Source organism: Clupea harengus, chromosome 19, assembly GCF_900700415.2.
Source record: "Clupea harengus chromosome 19, Ch_v2.0.2, whole genome shotgun sequence".
NCBI lineage: Eukaryota > Metazoa > Chordata > Actinopteri > Clupeiformes > Clupeidae > Clupea > Clupea harengus.
In genome coordinates this window covers 12,213,675-12,230,443 of record NC_045170.1, presented here as the reverse complement: position 1 = coordinate 12,230,443, position 16,769 = coordinate 12,213,675, and the positions used below count along the sequence as shown (strand labels likewise).

General features: G+C 40.5%; 1 protein-coding gene across 2 annotated transcripts in view; it reads right to left on the bottom strand.

Moving 5' to 3' along the window:
- LOC105909062 (ectonucleotide pyrophosphatase/phosphodiesterase family member 2) overlaps nucleotides 1-12,532 on the bottom strand; it is a 19,380-nt gene extending 6,848 nt beyond the window's left edge. For both annotated transcript variants that reach the window (XM_012837650.3, XM_012837651.3), the window contains exons 1-21: nucleotides 12,348-12,532; nucleotides 11,320-11,419; nucleotides 10,897-11,049; nucleotides 10,594-10,719; nucleotides 10,288-10,348; nucleotides 9,858-9,955; nucleotides 9,386-9,465; nucleotides 9,009-9,128; nucleotides 8,709-8,764; nucleotides 6,599-6,664; nucleotides 5,990-6,062; nucleotides 5,761-5,869; nucleotides 5,299-5,421; nucleotides 4,873-4,904; nucleotides 4,516-4,643; nucleotides 3,827-3,902; nucleotides 3,638-3,725; nucleotides 3,003-3,172; nucleotides 2,447-2,492; nucleotides 2,155-2,294; nucleotides 1-119 (exon numbers count right to left, since the gene is read on the bottom strand). The exon at nucleotides 1-119 is cut by the window's left edge and continues 17 nt beyond it. In XM_012837650.3, coding sequence (XP_012693104.1) covers nucleotides 1-119; nucleotides 2,155-2,294; nucleotides 2,447-2,492; nucleotides 3,003-3,172; nucleotides 3,638-3,725; nucleotides 3,827-3,902; nucleotides 4,516-4,643; nucleotides 4,873-4,904; nucleotides 5,299-5,421; nucleotides 5,761-5,869; nucleotides 5,990-6,062; nucleotides 6,599-6,664; nucleotides 8,709-8,764; nucleotides 9,009-9,128; nucleotides 9,386-9,465; nucleotides 9,858-9,955; nucleotides 10,288-10,348; nucleotides 10,594-10,719; nucleotides 10,897-11,049; nucleotides 11,320-11,419; nucleotides 12,348-12,365 — 1,982 coding nt within the window. In that variant the 5' untranslated portion in view covers nucleotides 12,366-12,532. The remainder of the gene's footprint in view (nucleotides 120-2,154; nucleotides 2,295-2,446; nucleotides 2,493-3,002; nucleotides 3,173-3,637; nucleotides 3,726-3,826; nucleotides 3,903-4,515; nucleotides 4,644-4,872; nucleotides 4,905-5,298; nucleotides 5,422-5,760; nucleotides 5,870-5,989; nucleotides 6,063-6,598; nucleotides 6,665-8,708; nucleotides 8,765-9,008; nucleotides 9,129-9,385; nucleotides 9,466-9,857; nucleotides 9,956-10,287; nucleotides 10,349-10,593; nucleotides 10,720-10,896; nucleotides 11,050-11,319; nucleotides 11,420-12,347) is intronic.
- Nucleotides 12,533-16,769: the final 4,237 nt, after the last annotated feature.

Below are 16,769 nucleotides of genomic sequence, written 5' to 3'. Positions count from 1 at the left end.
CCATAGGAGAGCTCAGACTCCGGAGTGTAGGATAAGCATGCCTGGCTGTTGGCCTGTGGGATGCGGACATCTGCCCGTACACAATCACTGGCGGGCAGCGGAAGTGGAGTGCCGTCTATCTGGAAGGGAATGTGAACCAGGAACCTTTAGAGCCGTGCAGATGACAGTAGACTCAGAGTGGCATGTGTATTGTTGAGATGGATGCTTTTACTGAGAACCTACAATACATCTCGATGTGATTTAACAGGTTTACATGGAACCAACAGCTACTTAGAGGCTTACTTGTGTGTACAATCTAATGCTAAAAATGCACTTAAGGAAATCATTGCTACATTTTTGACAACCAAAATGGGTTTTGGTCGATGACAAATTAATACTTAATAACACTGCTCATACTGGCATGAGTGTATGGTATCATCAGCCAAATGTATGAGCAATGATATCTGCAGGCTATTGTCTTTCTAAGGAATTAAAGGAAGCTTTCTGGAAGTTTTTTGAATAATTTAGTTTAAGGCCTAGCCAAAAATGTCCTCAACAGGAAACTTGTTCTTCTTTGTAATGCATCCACACCCCTGCATCTGGGTTCAGAGTGTGGAGACATTGGGTGGAGGAGGGCAAGCAGGGCTGCAAGGCATTAGTGTTCAACGTGACTATTAGAGCCAGGAGAATGTATTTACCAGGAGCAGGATGCCGTGCTAATGTGCTTTAGAAGAAGAGGACATTGCCTGGAGACTGGAAAACCTGTTTTCGGTCTTGGGAATGTTCTGGGAAACATGTTGTTAATTTCCTCTAATTTGGAGCATAAACAAGCTCTGTAGTGCAGGGATTTGAAGTGCCATTTCACATTTGAATATGATGTGAACAAATATGGATTTTAATTTTTTTCTGATTCAATTGTAGATTATTTGGTCGATGCTATCACATGTTTAGACTTGGCATGGTTGCAGGCCCACATGGCTTTTACAGAATAAGGAGTTTGCGTCCCTTGGTGTGTGTGTCCCTTCATGCTGGTGCCCCTCTGAAGTGGGGTAGGCTTTTTGGCAATAGCACAACAACCGTTTCAACAAAATATATGAAATCTTTATGACAAGTTGCCCTCTAGAAGTTGCATGCCCCTAGTTCATTTATAGAGTGGTGCTGCCTAGTGAATAATGTTCAATACAAAAATCTAGTGCTTCACTAGCCACTATCTGGTGAATTAATACTTCAAACTTCACGAAACTTGACATACTACATCACTAGCACATCCTTCGGAAACACACCACATTTTGTGAAATTTCATCCATAAGGGTCTAGTAAATCCTGTATGATGGGCTGTGGTGTCTTTTTATTTTGTCCATTAATGTGCTATATGTTGGCAATCCAACTACGTTAGTATAGCTTATTGCATCATGTATTGATGCGGTGTGACTCCTTTAGGCAATCTACAGGTAGCAAATATGTCATGTAAGCATAGGGTTGTTGGACCGTGAGTTGCTTCTTTGATGTGTGCAAGGCCTCAAGAGGCTTTTGTGCCCAGGAGCCCTTGATTTCATAATCCGTCCATGGCAATTCTTTCACTTTTTGGCGCATTCATATTACACACCACTACGACGTACATCTAGTTTCCTCACTGTTAATTTCCTCTCAGTAGTGTATACTATTTCTTCTGCAGGTTGAGAGGCACACATACCTGTAAGAGACCAACCGTGACTGGGGCAGGCAGTCATCTCTCTTTGATATATCAATAAGGGTGTTCCAAGTGCACTATATGGCTCTTATATCAGCTATGTTTATCTATTTAAATCTTGTTTATTCATAGTCTGTTGATTTGGCTTTCAAATGTGGACCTTTGTCGTCATGTGTTGACATTTGGACTGCTGGACTGAATAAACAGATATTGTTTCCTTCTATATTCATATTGTAATGTTGTATAAAGCTCAAGATCAACAATCAACATAACCTGATCAAGCACGTGTCTAGAGCTATCACAGGCGCTCTTGCCAACCTAGAACCAAACTGTCACATTATGTTGTCACAAGCTTACGCCTTAGACAAGTTCACAGTTTTCTTGCTTGAATTGTGTTTCATGGCTTGACCGTTCAACTCCATTCTTGTGTGATTTCTGGTGGTTATGATAATCAGTCATAGGATAAAAGCTGTGAAGAAGCTTACCTGTTTAGAAATAGTGAAAGACGTCCACAGAGGCATAGCTAGCTCCTCACTGTATCCACTCACAAAGTCACCATGGTAAAGGAGAAAGTATTTGGTTTGGAACAGAGCTGCAGGCCGACCGTAGGGGAGATGTGTGCTGTCTAAGGGGAGAGTGAAATCACTCAGAATCACACTTACACACCTCCGTTTCAGAAGACACACTACAGTATGATGACTATACAGTATTATGGTAATATTGTGTTGTAATTGTGTTATTAGGGTAGTCAGTAAAAAGAGTTACATTGAGACTAACCATCAACTGCTGGACTGAATCGTTGGCTATTCTCCTCCACTTTGTTCTGGAAACAAATATATAATTTCATACATCATACATCAGTGTCAAACATGTCTAATTGAATAGCTAATTATCCTTTTATATAAAATCAGTTTGTTACAGCAATCAAGTAGGAAGGGTAACCCCTTACTTATAACTTTCATGCTTTTGAGATACACCTCTACCACTCTCTGCAGGTTGGTAAGAGTGTTGCAGTTGAAATACTGTGGGTTTTAGTTCTCAAAGATAAACCAATGGAAAGCACCTTTTCCATTTGTCCCTATCTGTGCACAAATGTGTTCATTTCTGAATGAACCTGAGCGTGTATGTGTGTGTTTGTTTACACTGTTTGTGAATTAGCTCATGAATGGGAGTGTCTTAATCCAGGTTGTGTGTGTTTATCCACTATCCTACATGTTTGCATGAGTGTGTTTGTGAGTGCGTCTGTGAGTAACTGTTTGCTTACAGTCTTCAAGTGCGCTTGACAGTGTGTTAATGTGTGCTTTGAAATATTCTTTTTTCCACTCTCACTGACCTCGTCGTCACAGCTGCAGCCCAGGTCGTAAACGGCTGCGGAAGCAGGATCTAAGGGGGAGGGGGCGGTCACCTCCTCTGGCATCACAGGAGTGTACGACGGGTTTCGCAAAACGGCATTCAGACTGCCACGAGTCCCATTGTTGGGTGCAGGAGTTAATCCAAGAAGATCTGGAAACACAGTACCATGGCTAAACTATGAGAGCACATTCACAAATGATAATCACTAGAAAACTCAAGACTAGCAATCTATTTTTGCAAGAAATGATGACAAAAAAGTTCTGTTGGTGAATTTATGGTAATTTATGATATTATAGGGTATTGGGAGACCTCTTATGTCAGCTGTGTCTGGGGCGACAGTGGTACAGGAGGTAGAGAAGTCGTTTAGTAATCAGAAGGTTGCTAGTTCGATTCCTCACTGTCAAAGTGTCCTTGAGCAAGACCCCCTAATTGCTCCTGATGTGCAGTGTGCCATCAGTGTAGATGTAAAAAATGTATATACATCCTTGTAAGTTGCTTTGGATAAAAGTGTCTGCTAAATGACTAAATGGGTAAAACTTCTCCAAATTTCCAGTGGAATTGGAATTACTCAGACATTGAAGGGAACTTCACAAGAAACTGCACAATTCAGCTCACCACACATGACATTGTAGAGCTCAATGTTTTCAAATGCCGGCACCTTGGTCTTGAACTTAAAGCTAGGCCCATAGCCCATAAAGATTGTCTGTGTTTAGAAAAAAAAGAAAATCTGTTAACATTTTCCACAGTTTAAATAGACAAATTATGAATTTTTACAAATAGGTAGAATGAAGAAAAACCCTGTACCTGCATACTATTTATCTTGTTGTCAAATCCATGGTCTCCAAAAAAACCACATGGTCTTTTTATCTCTGGGGATTTGCTAAAAGGAGAAAACAACCAAATAAGTGTCTCCTATGTACTTCATTAAAATTAGGATAAATATAGGAGTAAATGTGAAAAATAGCACAGGGGTAACAGCTCTCTGGAGAAGTGTCTCTCCAACCTCAGTTATACTAACAAAGGAGCAAAAGAAAGCTTAAGTTAGGCCATAGTTACAAGGCCATAGTTACAGATGGAGGATGGAGGAAACGAGACCAGACAAAATTGCTGAAAGTCAAACAGACTAAACGCCTCTTAATTATTAAGCAAATACCAGTGGTCAGGTTTCTCAACACTTTCTCAAGGTTGCAATTAACAGGCCTCCAATAAGACCCCCTACTCTTTCATTTAACAATTAACGTTTCCACTACAGATGTAGTATTATCCTATTATTATCCTTCTGCTTTAGCGTTTTTTATTATTACATTTGATTATTGTGATTGATTGTTTAACCCTGTAAAGCACCTAAAAAGTTATTTGTATTTTAAGTGTGCTATATAAATAAAATCCTTTATTATTATTATTATTATTATTATTATTAGATGATGATGATTTGCAGAACTGGGTCCAATGTTTACAACACTGAGAGAGGTCCCCAGGGCCTCACAGCAGACCTGGCGATGTGCCACTTGCGCTCCATCAGGAGGTGGACGTCCTCAATCCTGCGGTTATTGGCGTAGTGAAGGCGCTTAGGAAGGTGCTGCTTCAAGTATGGCTTAAAGTGCTGGTTTGGCATCTTACACTGAGAGACACACAATGAGATGAGCACACAATGAGATGAGCACACAATGAGATGAGCACACAATGAGATGAGCACACAATGAGAGACCACGATGAGAGCTCAGAGGGTACTGTATCATTGTGTTTTTCAAGGGGAAATGGGATTTCAAAGGGGAAATGCACGCAGAAATAAAACAATAACATTTATTTATGCAAATGGGAGAAGATTTTATTCCTTATTTTTTACATACCGTGAGGTTTGCTATGATTTCCTTTGGATCATCTGGAAAAAAAGGTATAGAAACTCACATTAAATCAGTACATTAAATCAGCCAATTATTGTTTATTAAAATTACTCTGATCAGAGAATTCTCAACTGCTGCTAGTCCCAATTCTGTTCATATCACATATCTATTTCTTACTGTACATATATTTATTTATTCACTTACTCCACTTTACATATGCACATACTCTGCACTTTTTTGCTATTTTGCACTTCTGGTTGGATGCTAAACTGCATTTCGTTGTCTCAGTACTTGTACTCTGTGCTATGACAGTAAAGTTGAATCTAATCTAATCTAATCTAATCTAAACAACTGTTGAACGTGAACATTACTTTACAAAAGATAGCTAGGCACTGACAATGCACTGGTTATTAGAATGAAGTCTAAACTGACATGGGGCTGTGCGGTTCTTTGGCCGTAATCTTCCAGAGGAACCAGGGATCAAATCAAGGTCATCCACACTGAGAGAGTAGGAGCTCAGGTACTCTGTCCGGTCACAGTGAGCCTCCTCCATCCCTATTGGGGAAGACAGAGACTACCAGTCAGTCTACAGAGCAGTTATATGAGTTACACAACTGTTGCTGGTTTTGAAACAAGACAGAAAAATAAAACAACAGGCAGTATGTGACAATCTATCGAAGACCCTTTACATTATTGAGAAAATGTTTTAGTTTGATCAAAATACATACACCATAGATTAAAATAAGTTAATTATTACAATAGACACATATGGTTGTATGTGAATATCCTATAACACAGCATCTATGAAGAAAATAGTTTAAATGCATCACAATACAAATATATACAGTAAGTGTATGGAAACATTTATAAATAGCAAATTGTTTGCAGCCTGACCATGATCTCCGACTAGCATGAAGTTTACACAGCGATGGAGGTTCATCTGCTTGAGGCCATTCATGAGCTGGCCAATGATGTTGTCGATCTCCCTCAGTGGATTGTCCAACTGAATTACACACAAAAGAAAACGACTGTCAGTTTCCACACCAGGCACCTCTGAGTGGGCTACTTTTAGTAAGGTGGCTGAGGATGTTGGGATGCTGTTTCGGGATGGTGTTGGGCTTACCTCATTGCTGAGGGGACCAAGGCGATGGCCAAATGTGTCGGGCTGTTCTGAGTGCACAGCAAAAACATATGGCCTGCAATTAACAAGTAAATTTGTGTGAATGTATGTGTGGTTGGGTGCACATGCGTATGTGTGTGTGTGTGTGTGTGTGTGTGTGTGTGTGTGTGTGTGTGTGTGTGTGTGTGTGTGTGTGTGTGTGTGTGTGTGTGTGTGTGTGTGTGTGTGTGTGTGTGCGTGTGAGAGGGAGAGAGAGAGAGAGAGAGAGAGAGAGAGAAAATGGATGAATATGGGTGATGAAACACCCAGTTTCTAAAGCCTTACTCAATCCCATTTGTGTTGTTTTTCAAAAGTCTTCAATAATGAATTCAGTTTTATTGCAGGGCTCTCTTTCTCCCAAAAGCACTGGTGTGTCCAGATAATTGTTCATATAAAACTTTCGATTGTGAAAGTGAATAATAACACTCCTTTTGGCATCAGCCCCAAAACTGCCATTTACAATTAAGCATGAGTAATACTGTGATACACATTGCACAATTAGAACAAGAGTTGAATAAAGATAAGATTGTTTTGCTCACACATTGTACAAAATGTTATTGTCAGATGCAATACCTTTCTCCCTCAGGCAGGTGGAGCCAGCGCAGTATGGTCAGTATTCTCCTCTCCAGAGGAATCACCCTGCCAAGAAGAACAGAGGTAAAACCACAAGCTTACAGACCACCTTGGATAAGTTTTACTGTCTGCTCAACCCTAATAAGCCAATGAACTGCTTTTCAGTCAGTGTTAACCGCTGTAACAGGCAATGTTTGTCATCCCTGAAAAAAACTAAGACCAACTTTAGCTGTTTTCCTAGTGTAAGCAGTTTTTGGCTGGGGTTTACTGATTTTATGTTGGTTTATGTAGTGAGATCAGCAGCTTCTGTGAGCAGCATTTAGACATACTTGGAGACTTTAAGCTATGTTGATTCAAGTCTGTCAAAGTTAGCGCAAACTACAAGCCATGCTGATGCAAGGTGGCTTGTCTTTAGCCTGTAATGGTAATGGTTCTAGTCAAGATGTTCTTTCAGCATGAGACCACAATCGCAGCATTGGACTGGATACAGACAAGGACTGCACAGAAACACTCTGGATAGATCAGACAACCAGTTGATGACTAGGGTTACAAACATGAATCCACTGACAGTGTGTCCACTATGAGATCTACACTCTGACTTTTCCATCCAGTAAAGCCTCCCAGTAAACAGTAAATTGCTTTTCTTCTTGCTTTTCTTTTTTCTTCATCTTTAATATTGCTTACAGAGGAGGTACTTCTCTTAAATACCTACATCTTATTTATGTCACCTTCAGCCTTTGAGAGCAACTATGGTTCTGGTCTGATAGAGCCTCTGGTAAAGGCATTATTCAAACTCTAACCTAAATCTAAACTAAAGGGTTTAATCAGCTATAGGATCCTGCCAGTTTTCTGTTGTATTTTAACCCTTAAACAAGACTAGGCCAGACGTGTTAGAAGGGCTAAGGCTTAGATTAGGGGGCTAGGAGCAATCTCTATTCTAATTTGTAATACATATGTTCAAAAGCTATAAACCTACATTCAGGAGAGTTTAACAAACTATAGATCATTAAAATGTTCTTCTAGGTCCATTATGCAGACTATCCACTCCATAAACTGTTTAAACCGCACAAAGACAGGATTAGCCGGTTGTAGACCATGATGCTAGAACTGACATTAATTCTTCATACATTAAGATGTATTAGCAAAACCGCTTACAGACTCGTGTTCACTTCACCAATAATGCTGAGCCCTATGCATATAGATTATTTGCATAGTTTTCTGAGGTTAGACATTTGCTCAAGAAGCTGCACAGAAGCTAGTGGTTTCTCCAATATGCCGTCGTTTTCCACAGTGTTCAGTATCTAGAACACAGCCATTTTTTCTTAAAACTTCAGCAATAGAAGACTGCCAAACACCAATACATATAGCCTACCAATGCATACCTTGTTGTTAAACTACCTCTAAAGCATTTCTCATTGGCTGTGTCAATCGGTTGAAGAGATATAACAGTACACCTGACTTAAACTCCCACAAAGTGATTACAATTACACATTTCCACCAGAATACCACAAATTTCCCAAAACGTCTTAAATCCTGACAATGTAGCTTCAAATGGTCATTCACCACAACCTTCCATTTCTTAAATGTATACGTAGCTGTAAAAGAGAGAGAAAAAGACAACCAAAGGGCACTCAAACTAAAGAAAACATCTCTTATGCGTGTGTGTGTGTGGTGGTGGTAATGTTGCCTCCTGCTGCTTTGAAATGTGCCCCTTGAGATAACACATCTTGCTTTCTGTTGCACCATGAAGTCAGCACGACACAATGCTAACAAAGCAAACAGCAACAGCTCCAAAGCCCACACTGGGAGCTTTCACAGATCAATGGGCCCTCAGTGTGTTTGAGTGTGGGGGGCTATTGTTTGCATAGACGCCTGGGAGGGTGGATCAGCAGACATGTGCTTGTTAGGTCATGTGTATGTAAATCCATCCAGACTCCAAGTAACATCCACTGCCTCAGGGAGAGCATGTGGATTGATTCAGAAACTGCCAGAGATTTTTAAGTCATTCCATATGAAAGAGCTGCAGTGAGCCCATAATTGTTGTTTTTTTTTTTTTTACTTCAAATAGATTACATTGATATGCAATCACCATTACGATGTAATAGCTCACCATGGCCAGAAGAAGGTTCCAGCTTTCACTCCTTGCTTGACAGAAGTAATCCAGATCTAATGAAAATAAGGATCACAAGTAATAACCTTAGGACATAAACACTCAGCACATACTAGAACACCCTTATTAAATGTACCATTACATAAGAAATGCTATAACTAATAAGCTTTTAGGGCACGGTGTAATAGTCCCTCTGAGCACAGGCTGTATCCATTAGGCCACGATTAAAAAGGCTTGGCATGACTAGGAGGCGTTGTATTGGTGTTCGGTATGTTCTGGCGCTAAAGTAGTAATGCTTACAGGTTGGCCGCCCCACCATCGATGGTTCAGTTTCTCTCTGCCCTTCAGATTGAAGTTGGCGTCAAACACAGGGTCGTGCATGGAGTTGCACACGATGCCATGAGACTCTGGATACAGCCCCTGAAGAAAACAAAACAAAACCAAAACATCAAGAACAAGGACAAGGACAAACATTACATATATAAAACAAAAACAGAGTGTAAAAAAACTGTGATGTTGGTTAGAGCAGGATTAGACATAATAGCAAAGATTACAGCTGACAGCCATAGAGGCCTTTTTTTCTTGCACTTGAAGCACTGAATCAGAGAGCTATTCTCAGCTTGTGGCCGTTCAGCTTGAATAATTGAAGGAACATGGGATGGGTTGAGCACACATACCGTAGCCAAGCTGTAGAGGTTAGGGAAGGTCTTAGTTGGGTACATCGGCCTCAGGTGGGCAGCCTGGGTGCCACAGGTTCCTGTGAAGAATGACAAAATGACCCCCAGTTCACGTTTACTTAAAGAATGTCCAAAAGGGTGCGTCATATTGCATAACTTCTACTGTTAGACAATTCACACAGTGTGTTTACAGTGCATTCATAGTGAACAATCTACTGTATATTAACAAAACATTGCTTTAAGGACATGACAATACACTAATAATTCAAACTCTAATAATTCTCCCTGTGATTAACTGCACATGTTCTGTTGACCTTTTCCCTGTGGCATATTGCAAACTGGTAACTGTTTAAAAAAAAAAAAAATTGTAAAGTAGTTGATTACAATCAAAATGGCAATGAACTGCATACAATCACTTCAGACCCCCCCCCCCCCCCCCCCCCCCCCCCCCCCTCAAGGTATAAATGCTTACTCAGTTTCTCCATGTTTGGAATGATTGCCTTCCCTTTTTTCAAGTATGATGCTCGGAAGCCATCCAGTGACATTATGATAAGAGGTGGGCGTATAAATCTGCACACCAGAGATCAGACTGTTCAGAGAGACTGTTGTGCATGAACAGTAAAAATATAAGTAACAGTACAGTACAGTCATCTCAGAAAATGAGCCAGTGTTAGCATTAATATGATCAAATTATTCAAATAATATGTTATGAAAACGATTTGATGTGAAACACCCAGACAACTCTACAGTATTAAACTACAAACTAATACAAGGACAATTTGGAATTTCATGCCAGTGGGTGTTATAATACAGGCTGCACTAGATCCAGTAGATCTGGAGTATTTGAGTCAATTGTAATTGTAAATGATTCATTCTAAAACTGAGACCACACACATACTCACCCCGCAGGGCACTCAGGAGTCTCGACCTCCTCACAGTCTCCTTCCAACCATGTTGTTTCACCTGACACCAGGGCAAACGCAGGACACACACTGAGCGAGCAGCACAAGCAGCATCCCCATACTCCATCCTATCTCAGGTCAGTCAGAACTTAGTGTTCTGTGCTCTACTGTCTCTGCGGTTGTCAGTATATGCGGTACCTTACACCATTATGATATATTTTGCCTTTCACTGATGTCAAACAGAGAAACTTTCAGTGGTTTGGGCGTGAGCGTTCACTAAGTGCAGGACAACCCCAGGCCCCTCACCTTTGCACATGGCCTTGTAGTTGGTGCAGCAGTCTGCGTTCTCCACGCAGTCGTCAGAGCAGTGGCACGCGTGGTCTTCATTCCGCACCTCTCCGCACCGGTTCTCCGAGCACTCGAAGCCTCCATCTGGCAGCAACAAAGATGCAGAGCTGTCACTGCAATCAATCTATGAGCAAACCAACTACTCTCCAGTGCAGAATTGGGCAATAGCTTTTGGCAGAGATTTCTCTCTCCGTAGGCCTCCAGGTGTGGTGCTTAGGCGAGGGCTCTGTAAAGCACACTGGAGTGTACAGTCACACACACCTGTTTTCAGGCAGTGCTTGTCGAAGTCCAAACAGCAGCTGTAGTAGGTCTTGCAGAGGTTGTCGCAGCGGCAATGTGGTGGCTCCGACTCCGCCAGTTCGAAGCAGCGGTCCTTACATGATCCGGATGAACTATCCCAAAGGAACTCGAGTTCTGCCATCACAACACCAAACCTTTTAACAGCATCCTACTAAGTGCTCAAGGGCCCAGAGGCCTTCAAGCACAAACAGGCAAATACAGAACAGTGCCACAGTCTGGGAGTAGTAGGGAAGTTAAATCTCAAAGCAGGGTTAGGTAATTATCAGTTACTTAACCATCTATCTCCATTTCTTAGACTTTAGTTAGTTTAATACATTTTACATCACAGCAGGACACCATACACAAAAACAGCTTCTGTTTGAATGACAATGTTTACTGTCTCACTTTTTGATTTTGAATTAGGTCCATCTCCATCTTGTCCAGCTTGAAATACATATCCCCAAGAAACTGTGATTCCCGTCAGGAGTGCAGAGACAATTACTACCTGAGGAAAGGAATGTAGGTTGTACTGAAACAACAAGGACCTTTGTTTCCTGGGCGCACAATACCACTGACACTGAACTATGTTAATCACAAATAGGCAATATTAACCTGTTATATCATCTAATGTTAACTAAGCAGTTTTTGCAATAATATATTTAGCAATATTCCAATTACATTACATTACTTCCAATTGACATAAGCTACTATTTTAAAAATAGGGTCAAACCTGATCATAGTAAAGGAATGATACAGACATATTATGCAGACTTAAATAATTACATTCCTATACTTTCCATGGATATCAGATTCATACATCCACCATCCATCCAAACCATTGCAACAAAATTATCCACATAGCCTCATTTTGCCATCTCCAAACATGTTGAGATTTTAAAACTGTACAATGTGTGGGACTGAGCCATCCCAATCCACAAAATATTGTATGAACACAAATCAAATCTTACCGAAACAGACCTCAAAGAATTTCATTAGGCTACTTTAAAACAATTTCATACATTTAAATCCATGAAGAGACCGTTACATGAGATTAATGATTAGCTGATGCGCCTGCTGGCCGTTCAGCTAGACAAACAAGGGAGAATGGTGCTTCCACATATATCTTCTCAACTATACTGCTTATTGATCATTTGATCATGTGTCATAAAGCTAAGTCAATATACCATATGAATACACATCTTTTCGAGCTGGATTTACAAGAGATACTACAATTAAGTATTCCAGTCATACCATTAACAACATCACAATTGTCTTGTTTAAATCAAATCGTTTAAAAGTAGGCTAAACGTCATAGGAGGTGCTGATTTCAACACCCGCACAACCTAGAAACCCTACAAGAACATTGCTGCACGAAAGAACAAGCAAGAATTTTCCTCGGCCAAAAAAATCCCCGAAACATTTTCTCACCGTACCAAATTTCCTAGTAACATGTTCCAAATACAGTATCCTCTTGGTGCATTCCCAGAGTATCAGCAATCCGAGCGCCACTGCACTTCTGACCGCGTAGATCGAATGGTCAGGGCGTGGGGTCGGTGCTGTCGCGTTGTTTACCTTGCACAATGTGCGCTTTTCTGCAAGCCAATGCGGGTGAAGTAATGATTACAGCTGCCCCCTAACACGACTGCTATTCGTTATGTGATGCTCTCCAAACAACAGTCAGCATTTAACTATCGACTCTCCACTCCTACGCATGGACTAGACTCTGAAGGGAGAGAACGAGGGAGGGAGAGAGGTATATATTCCGGATATATAACACTCACTCAAGGTCAAAGATTAGAATAATAGAAAAATACCTCTATTTAGAAAAATATTTAGTGTACATTGAGGAAGTTCGGCAACAGGTCGATAACTGATCATTTGGAACTGTGTTTAACTCCGAATCCGTTTTTTAGTAAGAAACGTCAACGAATCCACTCCATTTCAATGGATTTGTGAAATCATACCACATAGCAACTGGTCAAGTCCATCAGAGAAACAGTAAAGTTGCAGCAAGGACTTTCAGGCCAATGCCATCATGGAGACTTTCTTTTTCTTTTATTTAATTTTGCATTTATCCTCTGGCTGGACAAATCTATAGATGTAAGTTCTCTTGAAGTGTATGGTGATACTACGAGCTGTACTAGCTGTGTTCTGTTTACAGAGTCACCAGGGATGTCACAACATTTGTGAAACAGTTGCTCAACACTAGTCCTCTCAAGGCTGTTCCAGTAATATTTGGGTCCAAACAGCCGGCACACACAGCTAAAATAGTGAAATCTGCTCTACTTCAATGCATAATATGAAGGCACAGAGATACATTTCTTTAAAAACACACACACACACACACACACACACGACTGCAACTACAGTGTAACTGTGGAAGGCCCTTCAGACAAAATAAAATGGCTGAAACTGATTTAATCTTGAAATTATCTTGATAATCTATGATCTACGTCCCTAACAGTCCAGTAACCTACAGAACAAACCCAGGCTGATGAGCAAAAGGCTGAGGGGCCAAAGGCGGAAAACAAACTGACGGCTGAAGGGCATGTCAACTCCACTCCTGTGCCTCTGGTCCTGACATCCACTGTTTGACTGGATCACGTCCCACTCTAACCACAGGCTATGATTAACAGCCAGATCTGACAGGTAGAGTCGGGTTTCATTTTACCTGAGGTGTAATTTTATTTACTCGACTAAATGTCTCTATCTGTCTTTTTCTCTCTCTTTGTCTCTCTGTGTGTGTCTCTCCCTTCCCTGTTCTTTAGTTTTCATTCCAAACCTTGTACTAAAAAATGGCCTCATTCACCTCAAAATGATTGATCTATCTGATTGGATAAAGTTACGTTCCACCATCTGTGCCCTTTTGGGTTATGACAAGGTGTCTGATTGAACAAGGCCTACATTGTTCCACATCTTCCTACCAAAGAGTGTTGAAATCCAGGGTTAGTTTACTAGATCCAGGCAAACTTGAGTTTGCCCTTGACTACAGATTTTGGAGAACAGTTTAAACTAGCTTCTACTACCCTGTCAGGTGAAATCCAGACCTATCCACCTCTTTTTAAATGAACAAACCAACAAAAATATATCCACTCGGCATACAAAAGGATTTATGCTTTACATGTCTGTGAATTGTATTCAATATTATACATTAACATTTCAATGCAGACTACGTCACCCAATATATATATGCAACTGAATGATGGCCTCATTCAAAAAGACCTACCTTCATCATGCACATGTTAATAGTAGGTGGATACTTGTAAAAGTGGATACTTTAAAAATAGGCGCTAATAGACATGCTGTATCTTGTCAAAACAGCAAAAACAAGCTTAGTGTCAAAAATGGCTCAATTGCTTTGATTGCCCAATTACACATAACAGTCTTATCTTTTGATATTCTACCATATTTGCCAAATTCTCTGACAACGACATTACCACACATACAGTATACGCTGGCATTTGTCCCTTTAGTGTCTCGTCAAAACTTTTTGAACTTTATTCAAATAAACTCGTGCTGCCATTGTTTGACAAAGTCTTCAAGCACTGATGTACTTTGACCAAAGTTTATGCAAATATTGACTTCCTAAAGTGCACACTAAGTAGAATATAAACATGTAAAAACAGTTGAAAGGGAGAACTAGAGACTGCAGACTATATCTCAACACTTGCCTGTTTTGTGTATTTCCTTCAGTATTCTGGTGGCCAGTTTCATTTTAGTTTGAAACATCTGTCTTGTAGGAATGTTCCTCTTTGTCTTACATTTGACCAAAGTTTATGCAAATATTGACTTCCTAAAGTGCACACTAAGTAGAATATAAACATGTAAAAACCGTTGAAAGGGAGAACTAGAGACTGGACACTATATCTCAACACTTGCCTGTTTTGTGTATTTCCTTCAGTATTCTGGTGGCCAGTTTCATTTTAGCTTGAAACATCTGTCTTGTAGGAATGTTCCTCTTTGTCTTACATTTAAACAGCATCAATAATTTGTGGTTTTGTGGTGATTTCACCATGCAAATGATGGCACATCTGATGAAAGTTCTCACTTTTGAGAGCTGTTGTCCTTAATGCACATACAGTATATCAAGTATCCTTCATATCATGTGTTTAAAAAGTTCCTCTGACACAGGCCTCTCTTCACCACATGGGGGTCCTGAAACCTCAAAGATCCTCTTTCAGCCTTAGATCTTCAGCACTGATACAACTTGAGGGTCCCAAGAACAACAGCATGGTCCTGTGGTTCCTGTCAATAATCTGAGTCTCATTTCTGGTTGTTTTGGCTCTATTAAGACCAGGTGAAACTAGATCCACATCTTCATGCTGTGTGTACGCTCGTGTTTAGCACAAAGCCTTGCACTCACTACGGCCGAATGAGATTATGGTGTTTATGGCTCACAAATTAGAAAGGTTTTCCAGCTTTGTAAAGGAACGGTTTGGTCCATTATAATGCCGCCTTCACACCACAGACTTTTAAATCAAACTTTATTTATCAAATCAAACTTTATTTATACGCCGCATTTCATACCAGGAAGTAACACAAGGCGCCTCATATTTAAAGTCATAGTATGTACAAAACATGAAGCCATGTTTCTCTACATGTGCTAGACTGATGCTTGTGTAAACACAGAGGAGCTCCATCATTCTCTCTTACAAACCTTGATGTGATGTTTATTAAAAAGCGTGCAGTGAAATCCACAGACAAGCCCTCCGGCAGTAACAGCTACCCAGCTATGGTTCCTAGCTCTCAAAATCCACACATAACATACCGGCAGCTTGGAGAGAGCATTGTGTACATCCTTTTACCATACATTAGTGATTTCTGTAAGGGGAATATGCCATTGTGTAATGCTACTGATGTAGAAAGAGGGGAAAACAAGTCAGCAACACAAGAATACAGTGAAAACATTGGGCATCTGCACATCTTTATCTGCTAAGCAAGCTAATGTAGGGAACGTTGCTTATACAAACGCACATGCACACACACACACACACACACACACACACACACACACACACACACACACACACACACACTGTCACAGACATAGACAATGGTACCACGCACACTCACACACACGCTGGTTGTGTAACTTTCAGCTAAGCAGAAGAACTTCCTGTTCTGTTGGGAAGACAATCCCAGGAATCACACTGACCCCCAACTCTGCTTCATATATCAACAACAAAATAAGGGCCTCCTCAAATGAAAATCTTGAAATGACTTGCTGTTTCTGATCCCAGTTTCAAAAACATAACATGTTTCTCCCTCTGCTGGTCAGAAGAGGAGGTGCAGGGAGTCCCACGTCTCATGTAGCCAACAGGGGGAAACTTTGTCCACACATTTACTTTTTCCAAGCCAAACACATTCAGAGGTGATGGTGCCTATGGAGTTTAGCCTTTTATTTTAGGGTGCTTAAAATGTGAAACATCAACATTATATGAAGAATCTACATCATCTAACGTGAAGTGATCTAGTTCAGTCTTCTACTCAAATTAGTACATACTTCTGTTACACTGTGATGGGATGCCATATCACAAAACCACAGTCTAATTTGCGATACATCTGGAACAATGGTTACTGTTTTTGTGTTATATGGAAGTTCTTTCTCATAGTGCGTGTTACTGAATGTGGCATGAACATCTGGTACTATACGTACAAACACATTATGAGCAAACATTAAGAGGTGCCAATCCTATTTTATTTTCCAAAGGTTCCAAGGCAATGACCAGACAACAGGTGATCAGCATCAGTCATTCAGGGAGCAGCCATGTTGTGGTTTATCTACCTCTGTCTGTGAAAGTGCTCACCTTGATTCTTATCCTGACCTCTGCAGTCTTCCATGTTCCCTATTCTCC